Raw genomic sequence first — 16144 nt, 5'->3', positions numbered from 1 at the left:
TATTAATAAAACAGAACATTGTCACTCTTTGTAAGAGCAAAATGAACCCAGTGGATTAATGCTTAAGAACAATTCTTGGGGATAGAAATCCTAAGATCCAAACCTGCCAAGGCAGGTAACAAAAGGCAATGTATCACCTGTCTCTGTAGGGGTAGATCTTAGGGTTGCCCTAAGCTGAGCAACAGTAAAATGTATGTTGATGAATAATGCCACATTTAGGTATATATAGCTATATATCGAAGGGTATATTTCTAGTCAGATTATTATGGTATATAAATGTTCTAAATACATGCTACATTTTATCTTTTGTTTTTCCTTCCTATAATTCTTCTTACTGAGAGAAATAATCTATCCTGTGCCTATTAATTGCCTGGAGTTATTTAACTATTACCTCCTCAGGATACAGAACAAAGGAAAGCAAGATTTGTAAACCTCTATGCTTCCTGGAGCATAATTCACCTTACATTTCAGGATCTGATTTATGTTGTTGCAACATTTGATCTTTTAGGAATGTAGAGATAACATTCTTAAAACAGTCCCCAGAGCTTTTACATCAGCACATTCTGAACATTTATTTCAAACTCAAAATGGGGCTTGAATAAATTGCCCACACTTGTGAGGGATATTTAAATCTTCATGATGGTAATATCCAATGCCAAGTGAGAAAACATTATTTCAGTATGATTAATTCCAAAGTAAATTACTAGTTTGATAATGAAAATAATTCACACTATGGAAAAATGTATTTTTCAAAAACATTTCATGGTCTGAAAAGAATCACAAACAAATTCAGGTAAGGTCACAATGAAAAGCTCACTGAAAATCTGAAATCACTATGGTTATACAAACAGCAAAATGTACAAAACACCAAAAGCAAAACCCATGATAACCCAGCAATATTAGGGCTATAAAGGACTAAAAAGTCAAAAGATGACCCATGGTACACATTAGTAAAATCACTATAAGCAATTGTAAGAGAGGTACAATAAACAAAATTATTGGTGCTTCTTCCAGCTATAAGGAAAAAAAACTAAATAATTTGAAGTCTTCACACCAAAAAAAGGGCAAAGAAAGCCCATGTAAATACATGTACATGTACAATTTTTAGAACTCACTGCCAGCAGGATAAATGGATTATTTTTCTCTGTACATTCAAAGAAGGCATGGTAACTAGCAGCAGCTATACTTGACAGCCAGAACTGCTGCTAATAGCATCTTTTGGCCATCAGCTTAGGGAACAAGGGAAGTCTCCACCTTGTGAATGTTAATGTGACCAGGAGCAACCATTGTAGGAGCTTTATAAACTCAATTAGATATAATTATATATCTAATATAGATTAGGTATAATTAAATAGAATACAAAATGCTTTGCTTTTTTGTTTTCTGTACATCTAGCATTACACATATAATCTCGCACTGTTGTTTACAAGTGTCATGGCCAGCTCCAAGACAAAGGATTCTGATACTTAAGAGCTGCTCTGGGGCTGCCAGAATGACCTCAGCCTGAGGAAGCTTTGAGCATTCAAGCACTCGAGGCTGATCCAGCCAGTAATCATCAGAAGCAACTGCACCCGCAGTCAGAGAATAAGGAACAGGAGCTGGAGAGAGTGAACACTCTGCCCAGCCTCAGAGTGCACTGTGCGCGATGGAGAGTGGAGCAATAGCATTCAGTGCATCAGATTTACCAACTTTGGCTCTATTCAAGAGCAGTTGCTAGCAGGGTTTCCCTGGTTGGAGACAACCTACCGCTCACTCAGACTCTGTGCACCTGGAAACCTGACTCTTGTGCTGTGGAAAATGTCATCTTAAACCTAGACCAGCTGACTTACCCATGATACTTAGAGCTTTGGATTAGGCCCTGACTGTACTTCTGCTCACTGCTTTGGTTTTTGGCCACTGAAAACTTCTTACAGGCAAGCGTCTGAAGAATTTAGGACTGCTCTAAACTATACATGTGTTTGCACACATGCCCTGCCTGCCGCTACTTCTAATTGCTCAATCTAAGCTAAAGCCTATTGCAGGAAAACAAGCAGTTAAAAGACATGAGAATTCATTATTTTTTAAATGTGTATTTTAAGTATTCACAGAATAAGAAAATACACCTTTGTGAATGGAACTGAAAACAGAAAAAAGGGCTGTTGGAATGAAGCTAATGATGTCTCTGCTGTAATGTATATGGTGATAAATTGTTCTAAATGAGGAATAGTTCAGTTGCTGAACATTTTCTGGCTCATTGTTCTATTTATTTTTAATCATCACAAAACCAATGTCCAGCTTAAAGAAGGCTAGAATTTTCAGCATACCTCCTTAGCAACTGTGTGCCAATGCAGATGAGTTTCACAAATATCCATCTTTTCCTGGTGAAGGAACTTGCACTTATCTGGCACTAGAAGAGCATCACTCACAAATTCTCCAACTGAAAGAAAAAATATTTGAAAACTCTCATTATATTATAAGCTTGAATGGATGGTTTATTCACAAACACCTTCAGAAATCCCTATGGAATAGTATTATTTTTAACAAATTAAACAGCATGCATATATATGGATACATACCACCTGATATTGAAAACTAACCTCAAATTGGTGGTGCTGCTTGAACAACATAATAAGGCAAAAACTTGTTCATTCACAATCTTTTAAAGTCAAAGCACTGGAAATACAAAGTTATAGCTAATGGAGTTTTCTAAAAATTATTAAGTCCACTAATAATTCCTGCAAGGACATATGTAGTTGTATACAGACTATAAATAAATCATCATGGATTTTGAAAATCTAGGTTTGGAACTCAAGAACCTGTGAAGGACCCATTTTCCCGAACAGCTTATTCTATGAAAGAGACCTGAAAAGGGGAGAAAATATGCTATACATAAATGACTAGGTTTGCAATGCTGGTAATAAAATAGATTTTGTTCAAAAGTCTGAGTTATCTGAAGAAAAATGTTTTTGGCTAAAACATGCCAAGTTTGATCATGAGGGCTTTAAATGGATTCCTCTGGGGAACTAAAGATGAAAACTTTTAAGGAAGTCAGGTCAAGATTTCTGTGTTGTAAAACAAAAGAAAAGAAAGAAATATTGCTGCCTTGAAGATTATTCAACTACTAAATGAAAAATCAGAATATTTGCTCATAAAGTTCATAACATTCATTGTCTGTACATTACTGTTTATTATAGGAAAATAAACAGGATGACTCTTAGTACAATAAATAAGATATGACTTCATGGATATATTGGTAGGATGACTTCCATAATTAGAAAAGAACACCAACAGAAAAGGAATAGGAGTTGCAATTCACATTTGCACAGAAATCCATGTGAATGAACTTTGTGAAGCTGAGGTAGAATAAGTGGAGAAATCAATAAAAAAATTTTTGTTGATGCATACTATCACTAACTCAACCAGGAAAAGATGTAGATCACTTTCAAAAGCAAACTGCAGGTTTTTCAATGAGGATTGAAACAATATTGATGACTTTGATTATCCCAACATTTGTTGTAAAACACATTTTGTCAAGCATCGTCCTGCTGGGAAATCCCTAGTTTGTGTTATCAGCAACTTTCTTCTTCAGAAAAGGGAAAGGCACAAGGGAATCAATCATTCTTGACTGGATGGTGACCAAAAAGAAAGAAGAGAACAAGAACAGTGCGAAAGTGACCATGTAATACTAGATTTTTTTATTTTGAGGAAAACTAAAACAGGTATATCTTGGATTTCAAGAACCCCAACTTTCACAACAGTAGGGGAAGCGAATGGGAAGAAGAGTTCCTAAAAAATAAGATACTAAAAGCACAATTGCAACCAATTCTGATGAAGAAAAAAAAATGAAAAAAGCCTAAATGTGGATATACAAAATGTTTAGCAAAAATCTGAAAAAAAAAACCCATACAGTATAGGCAGTAATCAAGGAAAAATATAGGCAATGAAGCCTAGAATTAGAGAGATGATGTCAAAAAAGCTGAAGTTCAAAATGAAAGGAAATTGGCAAAGGATGCTAATAACAATAAAAAAACCAAAGCCAGTGGAGGCAGTGGCAGCTGAGGAAAAGCAGAGAAGACACTGGGATGATCAGGGTGGGTCCAGTGGTGGGATATGCTGTGGTAGAAACAGTTCAAAGGAGGCAGAGAAGGTGCTGGAGGATGGACAGGCCATAGGGACATACCACACTGGATCAAGAAGGGACTGCACGAAGATCAAACCAGTCCATCCTCCAGGAAATAAAGCCAGACTGCTCACTTGAGGGAATGATATTAAAGGCCAAACTGAAATACTTTGGCCACATAATGAGAAGACAGGACACCCTGGAGAAGATGCTGATGCTCGGGAGAGTGGAGGGCAAAAGGAAGAGGGGCCGACCAAGGGCAAGGTGGATGGATGATATTCTAGAGGTGATGGACTCGTCCCTGAGGGAGCTGGGGGTGTTGACGACCGACAGGAAGCTCTGGCGTGGGCTGGTCCATGAAGTCACGAAGAGTCGGAAGCGACTAAACGAATAAACAACAACAACAAGTAAGAGGGGCTGTATTCACTAGCTTACACTTGTCCCATAAAATCACCCTGAGACCCTGACAGTTTTGTTTTGGTCAGAACCTAGAACAACCAAAGTTCCAGGTTTTGTATACGCCAAATCACAGCTTATCTAGAATGGTTCAGCAGGACTTCCAGAATGCATTCTGTTTGTTTCAGGTTTGAAGCAAAAAGACATTCTCCATTTTATGCACACTCCTAGTCTAGTGCCAGGAATTTTCTCAAAGGAAGGCTGAATTTTCTGGTACATCTGACAGCTATCCTGAAACACACTTAACTAAAGTCATAGTAAAATAAATTTGAATAACTTGAGTATATTATTGCGGCAAAGCAGTAAGAGACCAAATAAAACCTACTGACATTCCAGATCCACCCTTGATAATCTGTTTTCTGCCAATACAAGCATCTTATATAAGGCTTGAGAAATAACTTCCAAATAAATAAACAAATATGGGGTTGGATCCAAACTGTTGTTTCAGCAATACAAGGTCTCCCGTTTATTTAAGGAGAGAGCACTTCATGAAGCAGATCTTTCCATTAATAGAGCTTCCTTCTATCCAGTGAATTAATGTTGGAAGAAAATTAACAAATCTCAACAGGAGAGCACCTTCCTTTGTTGATATACATAGTCCAGTACTTCACAGAGGGAAGAGCTTAAGGTGCCCAGATCTGTACTGTGTAAAAATACTACTCTTCAGTAATTTAGTTTTAGATGGTCCAAAGAGATTCACTTCTGAATTAGAACAAAGCAGCAATGCTAATGTACCACATGCGAATGCTTGTTTCGCTTATGGTTGCATAGATTATTCATTGATAAGCAATATGATTTATTACCCGCAGCTGTTATCATTCTCTGGCAAGTTTGGCGCTCACAATTCATCTTAATTACAAAAATGACAAATAGTGAAAAACTTATATAAAGCTGTATGAATAAAGAAAGTAATTCTCTATGTGGGTGTTTACATGCAGGCAGCAGCAGCATGATGCAATTCTAGTTCATACTTCTAAAGCTGTCCGTACAACTGTTGTTGTTCAAGTTGTGAAGATCAGTAACAGGCTTTCTTATTTCAAGTCTATTATCTTCTTCTTAATCATACTTGTCTCACTGAAGCTTAATGCTAAAATAAGCCCAGCATTACTCAACCATATCATGTCCTCTTCTCTTTTAGAGGAAGACTACTGTAGAACTTCCTGAGCCGGAAAAGCACAGAAAGCAAATATGAGAGTTGAAACTGGAAAGGTGGAAAGCAAAGAACTACATTCTACAGAAAAAAGCAGCAAAAGAAAAAAAGCACTTCAAAAGGATGGACAATAGACCCTAAGGATTTAAACCAGAGGCTGAAATAAAGAAATGTGCTGTCATGTTCACTGTTCCTGGTACATCATAACGTTTCGCATGTCATTTGCCTGATACGTGTTTGATCTCGGGAGGGAGGATTCCTCTTAGGGGAGTTGTTATCTGTTGGCTGCTGGGTTGGAATGTTTGGCTTATCTCATGTGTTCAAGGTTGCTTTCCCAGGATGTGTGGAAAACGGTTACCAGCACCTGGGAGGGGGGTGGTTGCTATGGCCGGGCGAGGGGAGGGATTAGGTTTGGAGCCGAGGGTTTTTAGTTTGTATTTGGCGCGCTTTTAGTCATTCTCAGCTTTCTCTGTATTTGCATACTATTCTACCAATAAATCAGATTTCATTAAGTATCTGCTTGTGAGTCTGAGTATATCAGGATAGGCAATCATTGCATGTGCATGCAAACACACACATTCTGTAATAGCTTAGAGAATCTTCTGCATAGATATGACTTCAGTAAAGCTTTTGTCTAAATATGCTAATCCTTAAGGTTTAGGGTGTAGTTACTCTTAGTTACTGTTAGTTATAACAGTTACTAAGTGTTTTTTAAAAATATTATATTAAGTTTCAAAAACAATACAACCACAGTATGTTACCATTACATAAAAATATACAGTTTAAAACAAAACCTAAATGTCTTGTATTTAAAAAATGACATGGTGAAGAATAAACAAACAACCCCTCTATTAAATTACCTACAGAATACAACAAAAGAAAAAAAGAAATATGGGAGAAAAAACAACCCAGTATGAACTAAAAGCTAGTTACAGGGTGTGGGGAAGTAAAGTATCTAAAGAGCAGTGATTCAAGCCAAGCCTTTACGAAATCTGATGAAGAACACTGGAATTGAGCGGAGTTTTTCTGATTCCAAAACTGTGTTATTTCTTTGGATAGTCTAGGCTTACAAAAAGAAATCTTCCTACAAAGAAGAGATTAGAAGCTTTCAAAGGTATTTTCAGCAATTAACTCTAGATGCCATACAGAAAATTATGGCTAATACTATAATTAATAGAAAACAATTTAACAATTAAACAATTTAAAAGCTGGCTTATTTCAACTAATCATAATTAAAATTAACCATTCTTTGTCCAGATACAGCTAGACATTATTAATTAAAAAAAGAAAGAAAAAGCAAATTTTTCCGTATTCTTTTTTGTGCCAATAGTGGAGAAAGAGGGAATGTAGTGCACTAACTTAGGAATAATTTCCAAATGCATTCTACATCTGGGACCAAAGCAAATAACAGATTTTAGAAAATATCTACAAAATCACAATAACGTTTATTTGTTTCTGCCACTCCATATAGGCAACTTTTTGTGTTTGTGTGTCCATTCAATTGTGTCTGAATCTCAGAGACTGCCTGGACAAGGCCCTGCAGCTTTCTTGGCAAGGTTTTTCAGAAGCGGTTTGCCATTGCCTCCTTCCTAGGGCTGAGAGAAAGTGACTGGCTCAAGGTCACCCAGCCAGCTGTGTGCCTATGGTGGGACTAGAACTCATGGTCTCCTGGTTTCTAGCCTGATTCCTTAACCCCTACACCAAACTGGAGGTATAAATCATAAGAACTAGGATCTATTCAGTTATTATTATGATGGCATAAACATCATTTATATTTACTTTTTATTATATATATTTTCTTTTCAACAGTGACATCTTTCTCTGCCCATCTAAGATTTGAATGTATCTGATATGCTGATAGTGAATTCTTTTTGTAATATTTTCTATTATTTTTAGGATTCCCCCCCCCTTCTCATCTTTAACTGAATGCATTTCTGATCCTCTCAATAAATTTCACTTTTACTTTTTGATGTGAAAACTGCTTGGAGCAGAATTAAAAGTATTACGTTACAGAATGTCACACAAATATATGGAGTTACTGAAACAAAGTATGAAAAAGGATGCTTATTAAATAAATAAGCGAAAGAGGTTGTGTGTGAAAAAACTGCACTGAATGATTGCTGCAAAAATGAAGTTGAAAAGGATGTTGTATAATCCACCTGGATAAAAAATTGCAAAGAATACAGTCAACAGAACAAGGAACAAGCAGAGAAAATGCACAGCTATTTCAATTAAATTGAAAACTGATTTGGATTAGAAATGGGTGAAAAGGGCTAAACAAGGAGCCTCTGGCAGAGTGAACTGAATTAAAAAAGAAGTGATTAAACAATATGGGTTGAAACTGAAATGAGGGAATGCTGGAAGGAATATTCTGCATGAAAAGAGAGTCCTTTGCCAGGGCGATGTGGTAGAACGTTTGATGTAACCCAAGTGATTACCAGGATTAGTCCCAAGTCACCTCCCCCTGTCCACTGTTCCCTCCTAGCTTTATTCTCTAGACTCAGAGAAGCTTGTGAAATAAAGCAGGTAAGAAATACCTAGCCTGACGCTCTCAGAAAAGAAGATGACGTGACCGGCTCATGTTCAAACTTATTCTGTGGTGGTAAAGGCAACAAAATGAAGTAAGAGCAAGGCCCACTCCCTCTTTGCACTGAAGATGTTGCCTAGTCTGGCAATGAAATGTCTGCAAGAAAACAGCAAGGCTCAGAGAGAACCAAGGACTCCACAAAATGAACTTCTCTGTCCTTGCTGCATCTGCAGAATTCAGAGTATTCTGGATCTTTTTAGAGAAGGCAGGACTAGAATAATAAATTAGTGAGAACTGCAATCATCTGCCCAAGCATTATATGGATAAAATCATTCACATCTGCTCTGATATATTGAGATGCTATGCATTACACCTGTTATCTAGGAGATTTTCAAGTCTATGGAGAATATAAACAAAAGTTCTCTACAGTCCTAGCCCTGTCATTTGTGCACTGGATACCTAGCTGTGAATTTTTTTACAGTTCACATGGTGAGTAGACCAGATTTTTGTTTTCAGTGTGTCACTGATAAATGTATGTATATGAGCAAGGAAACTTATTGTACAGTTATTAATTTAGAATGTATGATAAAGTTAATGGGTATGAATAATGGAATGTTTTGCATGAATATAAAGTTGCATGTTGATTGGTGAATGTGCTAAGTATATATGGAAATAAATGGAATGCATAATAAATGGTCAAAATTGAGACAGGAGTAAAACAAGATTGTGTAATGTCCCCTTGATTGTTTGACACATGTATGGATAAGTGAAAATGGAATGTGGAGTCCATGATGCTCTCCGAGCCTGGTTGTTTTCTTGCAGACGTTTCATTGCCTGACTTGACTAGTCAACATGTTCAGTGCGAGAAGGGAGTCGGGTTTGCTCTCTGTTTATATGCTGTGGCTTGCCCTGCTTGTGTTGGTGCGAGTGTTGTTCTCTCCTTGGTACTTCCTTGATTAGGCTGTTGTTTGCTGCTTGGTTGATTGACTGAGTTAATGGTTCCTTGATTAGGGCATTGTGTACTGCTTGATTGTTTGTCTGGTGTTAATCCTGGTGTTAATCTTTGTATATCTGGGTGTTGATTGCTGGCAAGCCATTGTATATAAACAGAGAGCAACCCTACTCCCTTCTCTCACTGAAGATGTTGCAATGAAACGTCTGCAAGGAAACAACAAGGCTCAGAGAGCACCAAGGACTCCACAGTTCAACCCTGAGCTACAGATATTCTCTTTGAAAATGGAATGCTGTGATGATATTAGAGATGTATTGATTGAACATGTAAATGTTTATGTACTTTGGAATGTAGATAATGTAGTCTTTAGTTGAGAAGCTGAATTATTTCCAGTGAATTTTATACAGATGGTATGATGTAATTAGTATGGATCTAAATATTAATATGTCAGACACCAAGATAGTTCTGTTTGACAGGGAATGCAGTGAACAACTAATTTATTCTGTTTTTAATTCTATATTTTCATATTTTTTCAAACTGTACATTTGCTAGAGTCACTCAGTGAATTAGGTGACCATATACATCTATTAAATAAATAGACTGCAAATTATATATACACAGTGAAAAACTAGAGCAAGTAGATACATTTATATAACTTGGTAGAATATTTATTAAAGATAGGGAAGTTAATGCAAAAATCTTAAGGCATACAAGTGCAGCTAAAAAGATAATGGGTAGTGCGTCATCTTCTACAAAGAATGATGGTTGAAAAAAGTAAATATGTATATGTATAAAATGTGTTTCTGCCCATTTTGTTATATGGAAGAAAGAACTAGTTATGTCAGGAGAAACATAAAAGTTGAATGCAGTGGGAATGGTTAATTAAGAAGCATATGTGGTAAAGCAAGAGAAGATGAGGTCAAGAATCAGTGGCTGTAGAATGAATCTGCACTGAATACAAATGTGAGTGACTGGGATGAAAAATATATTGAGTGTTTTGGATACATAAAGATAATGTATGAGAATCAAATTGCAAAATAAATATAAGAAGGGATAGGTTGAGAGGAAAGGTTATTATAGTTGATGAAATCCATGATTTTTCAGCTGACCAGTACAAGAATAAAACAAATCCTTTCAAGTTAAGCCACTTAAGTGAAGAATGAAATTCAAAAATAGCACCAAATGATATATGCACTTCGAGTTAATTGAGTATAATGGAGTACTAGACAATTTCAGCAACCAGTGAAGGATGCTTTACACATCTCACACATTACAGCTATCCTTTTTTCTTATTATATAGACTCATTACATGCAATTCTGAAACAGTAAGAAAATGGAGTAGCGTATCTAAATGAATTCATTATTTGCTCAAAGTATTCTGTTGTATTTTGCTTACAGATAATAATGCAGGGGGTGGTTGTCCTATTTAGAATAAAAAAACCCATTATTTCTTTTTCTTAAAATGTCATAATACAATATAAATAGGAAAAGAATACTTGATATTATTATACAGACATTATCTTTCTGAGAATAAAATTAATTTTAAGTGGGACAAAGCATAAATATGTATAGTTACATTCATAGATTATGCTGACAGAATTTTAGATTATACTTACCCAAACACCTATAGGGAACAACAATATAGGGGTGACTCCTACATTGCTTTCTTCCCTCCTTGCACCAGTTCTGGATTGTTACTGGTTGATTGGCTTCAACAACATTCGTGATTTGCCGTTCAGGATAGACCTGTTATTGAAAACATAAAATTGTGAAATAGAGATATGAAATGCTACTATAGATGCATGTGACCTTCAAAACATTATGATATGAGAGCCTACTAATAATATATAAGCATAAACCTATGTGAAGTTTTGATTGTGCAGGCCATTTTTATATACAAAAATATTAGAAATCAGGCTTTCAGCTCTCTAAGAACATAGTCTGAAAACATTTATTTTTGACCACATATCCAACAAAAATAATCACATGGATATTTTTTAATCTTCCTTTTTCTAACTCCACTCTTCCTATTCCCCCCACCCTCAAACCACTTAAATTTTTTTCTTAGCAGGAAAAATGCAGACATTATAAAATTACAGTCATCTCCTTCCTACCTATTCATCAAGTTCAATTCAAAAATAAACATTATCTAGTATAATGTCCAACACTAGAATGTAGAAACCATGTAGATGGTGTAGGATTACATAGGAAGACTATCCAAACATCAGAAACCAGATTGGAAGAGCAATATTTCTACAGTAGACCTTATATGATCTTCTACAGTGTATCATGTTATTGGAACATAGTATGAATTTTTAGAACTTTACAAATCCAGGCCTCATCATGTCATTATATACTCAGCAACACAGCCAGCCACTTAATAAATGCTTATCTAGTTATGCCAGGCTGAGAGATCCTTGTGCTTTAATACAAATTAAACTTCAGTATTGAGAAGTGAATTTAACTAAAAATGTACTTAAAATATTTTTTCACAGATTTTGTTTAAAGGATTAACATCATTTTTAGGGGAAGAAATATGTAAGGAAGAATCAGAATGTTTGATTCAACTCTACTGTTCTCAAACTGCATTGTGCTTGATGCATACTTAGAAAACTGGAGAAGACCTAGCATCCCAGCTCTTGACACAAATGAATTATGAAAGTGCTTGAGTTATCTGGATAAGTTATTCTACAGTTAGTCTACAGTTTTCCAGTCATGACTTCAGCAGCTGGTATTAATCTGAGAAGTCCTTAATTGCTTTGCTTCCGCACAGAAAAAAACACTTTTTCTATACAAATTAAGAAAGAGGTGCTCTTTGCAATTTCTGAGTATATTTTTTATGATAATTCCCTCTTCTGTTCATTTTTTAGATCCAATAATACATAATCAATGACAGAAGCACAACTAATGATAGAAGATGCAGGCATTATGCCATTTTTATTTTCAATGCTTGGGTAATGTATAAAAAGAAAATGCTGAAGGTGCGTAACTGGGATGAGATATCATCAATATGCTGATGATACTCAGTCATACATCTCCATCCCAGGTGATCTAAGTGAGGCTGTGACCACCCTCTCTCAGTGCCTGGAGGCTGCAGGGGTCTGGATGGGGAAGTATAGGCTTCAGCTGAACCCTGGTAAGACAGAGTGGCTGTGGGTTCGTGGCTCCTTGGTATCTTGGAATTTACTATCTTTGGTTCTGGATGCACTGCCACAAACAGATCCGGTATGGAACTGGGGGTTCTCCTGGACTCATGACTCCTGCTCAAAGAGCAGGTAGCAGCCATGGCCAGGGGAACCTTTGCCCAACTTTGTATTATGCGCCAGTTACTCCAGTTCCTGGATAGGGAAGCCCTCTGGTCAGTCACTCATGCCCTAGTCATCTCCTGACTATTGCAATGAGGTCTACATGGGGCTACCCTTGTAGCTACCCTCCGGAAGCTACAGCTAGTTCAGAATGCGGCCGCATGACTGGTTTTAGGAGCCCCAAAGATGGTGCATATCACACTTTTGTGGCACGAGCTGCATTGGGTGCCAGTTTGCTTCCAGGTCCAATTCAAAGTGTTGGTTATCACCTCTAAAGCCTTACATGGCATTGGTCCAGGCTACCCAAGGGACCGCCTTACCCACATTACATTGACTTGTCCCACCCAGTCAGGCAGAGATGGCATGTTATGGACCCTGTCCATGAGAGATTGTTGATTGGCAGGGTCCAGGAAGAGGCCTTCTCTGCCGTGGCCCCTGCCCTGTGGAATAAATTACCCCCAGAGGTGAGGGAGGCCCTTACTCTCCCGGCCTTCTGAAAGGGAGTCAAACATGGGGCTGGTTGGCACCTTTATGAGGCCCTGGGAAATTTTATTGAGATTGTTATTTCACCATCCTGGATTTTATATTTTATATTTATATAATGAATCTGTTTTATGATATTTTAATCTTTTATTATTTTAATCTGATTGTAAACTGCTCAGAGTCACTTGCTGAGATGGGCAGTGAAGAAATGTGAGATATAAATAAATGGTATCTTCCATTCCATATGTGTACAACAGTGCTGGTCTAGATATTTGATTTTGACTTCGAGTATGTTACATTTTATATAATAACAGTAAAGTGTTCCTGGTGAAAACAGAACAAAAATGAATAATAGAATATATTCAAGGTAATTTAGTTTTCTTAATCACCTTAGAACAGTCTTTATACATAGCCAATCAATGTAATTTATGACTGAACAGTTGATTCTAATCCACATTATAGCAGGAGAGCCATCAGACAAATGACTTCACTGTGGAAAGCAATTCTCACCCCACAGCCATAGATTACAGCTTTGACAAGTTACATAAAGTTATTCAATGGAACAAGCAAAAGTAAAATTGTTGGCAGATATCCTCATGGCAAGTACCATTTTTTCCCCACATGCCCTCCAAATTAATTGGACCAAAGTTCCCTAGTCATCATGATCAATAGTTACTGTGATGTGTGAAAATGGAGACTGGAGTCCAACACTTCAAAGGCATCAATTTGAGAAGTCAGTTCTATAAAATACAGCAAAGGTTTGTTTAATTCACTACAGGAGAAATCATTTTGCTAGGCTTCTTGAAGCAACTGTTAAAGTCTGTCTAAAATAGGAATCAAATCTGATTTAGTCGAAGTCAAGTGATCCACAGTGACAGTGTGATCCTTAATAGTTGTGGTGTATTTTAAACAAATAAAAACCAAATTCAGGAAAATATTTTCCCCTTATTTATTAGCTTTGCATTTTCCCACAAGAGGCAAGACACGGCTTGGAATATTGCCAGTCTGAAAAGAAATCCCCACAGGCTGCTCATCCAGTGCTTCTAGCGTTTACTTTTCATATTAGCATGAATCAGAAATCTGTATGATGCAATGTAACTGAAACACATGATCTCATGGTAGCAGAGTTTTCTTTGAATGCTATTCAATTAATAATTAAATCGATAAAGAGAGGCTGTCAAAGTACTGAGGCAGATACTCTGCAATGAAATAAACAGAAAACTATTTCACCACATATCTACTCCTGCTGTGCAAGTAAAACTTTCTACAGCAGCTTCATTCAGATGGGATTGAATGAAGGCAGGAACACATCAAAGAAACAAACAAACAAAATTATTGGCCCTCTATCAACCACTATCTTACTATTGATCTATTTATTTATTTATGGAATTTATTTGTTGTCTCAATTGGCTAAGACTCTAGGCAATGTGCACCAAAAATTAATAAACTAGCAAGTTAAAGTAAAGTATAGTAAAGTAAGTAAGTTTATTGTTGTAACAACAGGTCATAACATAGGAATGCAATAAAATAAAATAACAATAAAACAAAATAGTAAAATTATAAAATAAAGTAATAAAAGATATTAAAAGGTTACAACAAAATAAAGCCAAAGCTACTAAGAACTTAAGTATTTCTTCCTAAGTTTAAATGAGAGTAGAGCAAAACTAGCAACTTGGTTGTTAACAGTTGGAAACACATCTGCAAGAAGAAAAATCAGTTTTTCAAGGTCAGAGCCCTTGAGTTAATCTGCCATTAATAATTTGGCCCATAGTAATAATATATAATAATACTTTTAATACTGGCTTTAATGCACTTGGTTCATCTTGTCTATTTGGAATAGGCGTTAAGTACACACCAACCACTCTTTCTACTTATAATATGATTATTTTAAAAGTCAATTATATTAAAAATATTTTCTGTACTGAATTAACATTTTAGCATGTATTGCTTCAGTTCTGACACATCAGCCGATGTTATTTTGCTGGAAATCAGTCACCTCATGTATTCAACATAGAAATTCAGATAAATAGAATGAGTTCCCTCATTTCCAATCATAAGTCTTGACATGCTAAATCACAGTGTGATTTATCAGGGTTTTGGTTACAGAGCCCTTATGGCTCATAAAAGATGATTGACTGATTATGTGCCATCAAGTCAGTGTTGATTCTTAATGACCATGACCTGTCCCCAACCTGGCCCTTCAAGTCTTCCAAAGATGAACCCATTGCCACTATAATTGAGTCCATGCACTTTGAAGTTTGGTGATCCAAATATATGCCCCAACCACAGATGCTGACGAAGCTGAAGTAGAGCAGTTTTATGAGGTTCTGCAGCACCTACTGGACAACATGCCTAAAAGAGATGTTATTTTCATCACAGGAGACTGGAATGCTAAAGTGGGCAGTCAAATGACACCTGGAATTACAGGTAAGCATGGCCTGGGAGAACAAAACGAATCAGGACATAGGCTGATAGAATTTTGCCAAGACAATTCACTCTGCATAACAAACACTCTCTTCCAACAACCTAAGAGACGGCTTTATACATGGACTTCCCCATATGGACAACACCGAAATCAGATTGACTACATCCTTTACAGTTGGTAAAAACAAGACCTGGAGCCAACTGTAGTTCAGATCACGAACTTCTTATTGCACAATTTAGGATCAGACTCAAGAGATTAGGGAAGACCCACAGATCAGCTAGATATGAGCTTACCAATATTCCTAACGAATATGCAGTGGAGGTGAAGAATAGATTTAAGGGATTGGACTTAGTAGACAGGGTCCCAGAAGAACTATAGACAGAAGTTCGCAACATTGTTCAGGAGGCGGCAACAAAATACATCCCAAAGAAAGAGAAAACCAAGAAGGCAAAATGGCTGTCTGCTGAGACACTAGAAGTAGCCCAAGAAAGAAGGAAACCAAAAGGCAACAGCGATAGGGGGAGATATGCCCAATTAAATGCAAAATTCCAGAGGTTAGCTAGAAGAGATAAGGAATTATTTTTAAACAAGCAATGCGCAGAAGTGGAAGAAGACAATAGAATAGGAAGGACAAGAGACCTCTTCCAGAAAATTAGAAACATTGGAGGTAAATTCCAGGGAGTTTCAGAAAAACATCTATTTCTGTTTTATTGACTATTCTAAAGCCTTTGACTGTGTGGACCATAA

At 36.7% G+C, this 16144-nt stretch overlaps 1 protein-coding gene across 4 annotated transcripts in view; it reads right to left on the bottom strand.

Moving 5' to 3' along the window:
• Nucleotides 1-16144, bottom strand: part of APP (amyloid beta precursor protein) — a 125906-nt gene that overhangs the window by 56465 nt on the left and 53297 nt on the right. For all 4 annotated transcript variants that reach the window (XM_063305461.1, XM_063305459.1, XM_063305460.1 and 1 more), the window contains exons 3-4: nucleotides 10801-10930; nucleotides 2304-2416 (exon numbers count right to left, since the gene is read on the bottom strand). In XM_063305461.1, the coding sequence (XP_063161531.1) occupies nucleotides 2304-2416; nucleotides 10801-10930 (243 nt within the window). The remainder of the gene's footprint in view (nucleotides 1-2303; nucleotides 2417-10800; nucleotides 10931-16144) is intronic.

Source organism: Candoia aspera, chromosome 5 (assembly GCF_035149785.1).
Source record: "Candoia aspera isolate rCanAsp1 chromosome 5, rCanAsp1.hap2, whole genome shotgun sequence".
NCBI classification, from domain to species: domain Eukaryota; kingdom Metazoa; phylum Chordata; class Lepidosauria; order Squamata; family Boidae; genus Candoia; species Candoia aspera.
The sequence above is the reverse complement of the archived record's forward strand: the minus strand, read 5'-3'. Positions and strand labels throughout refer to the sequence as shown.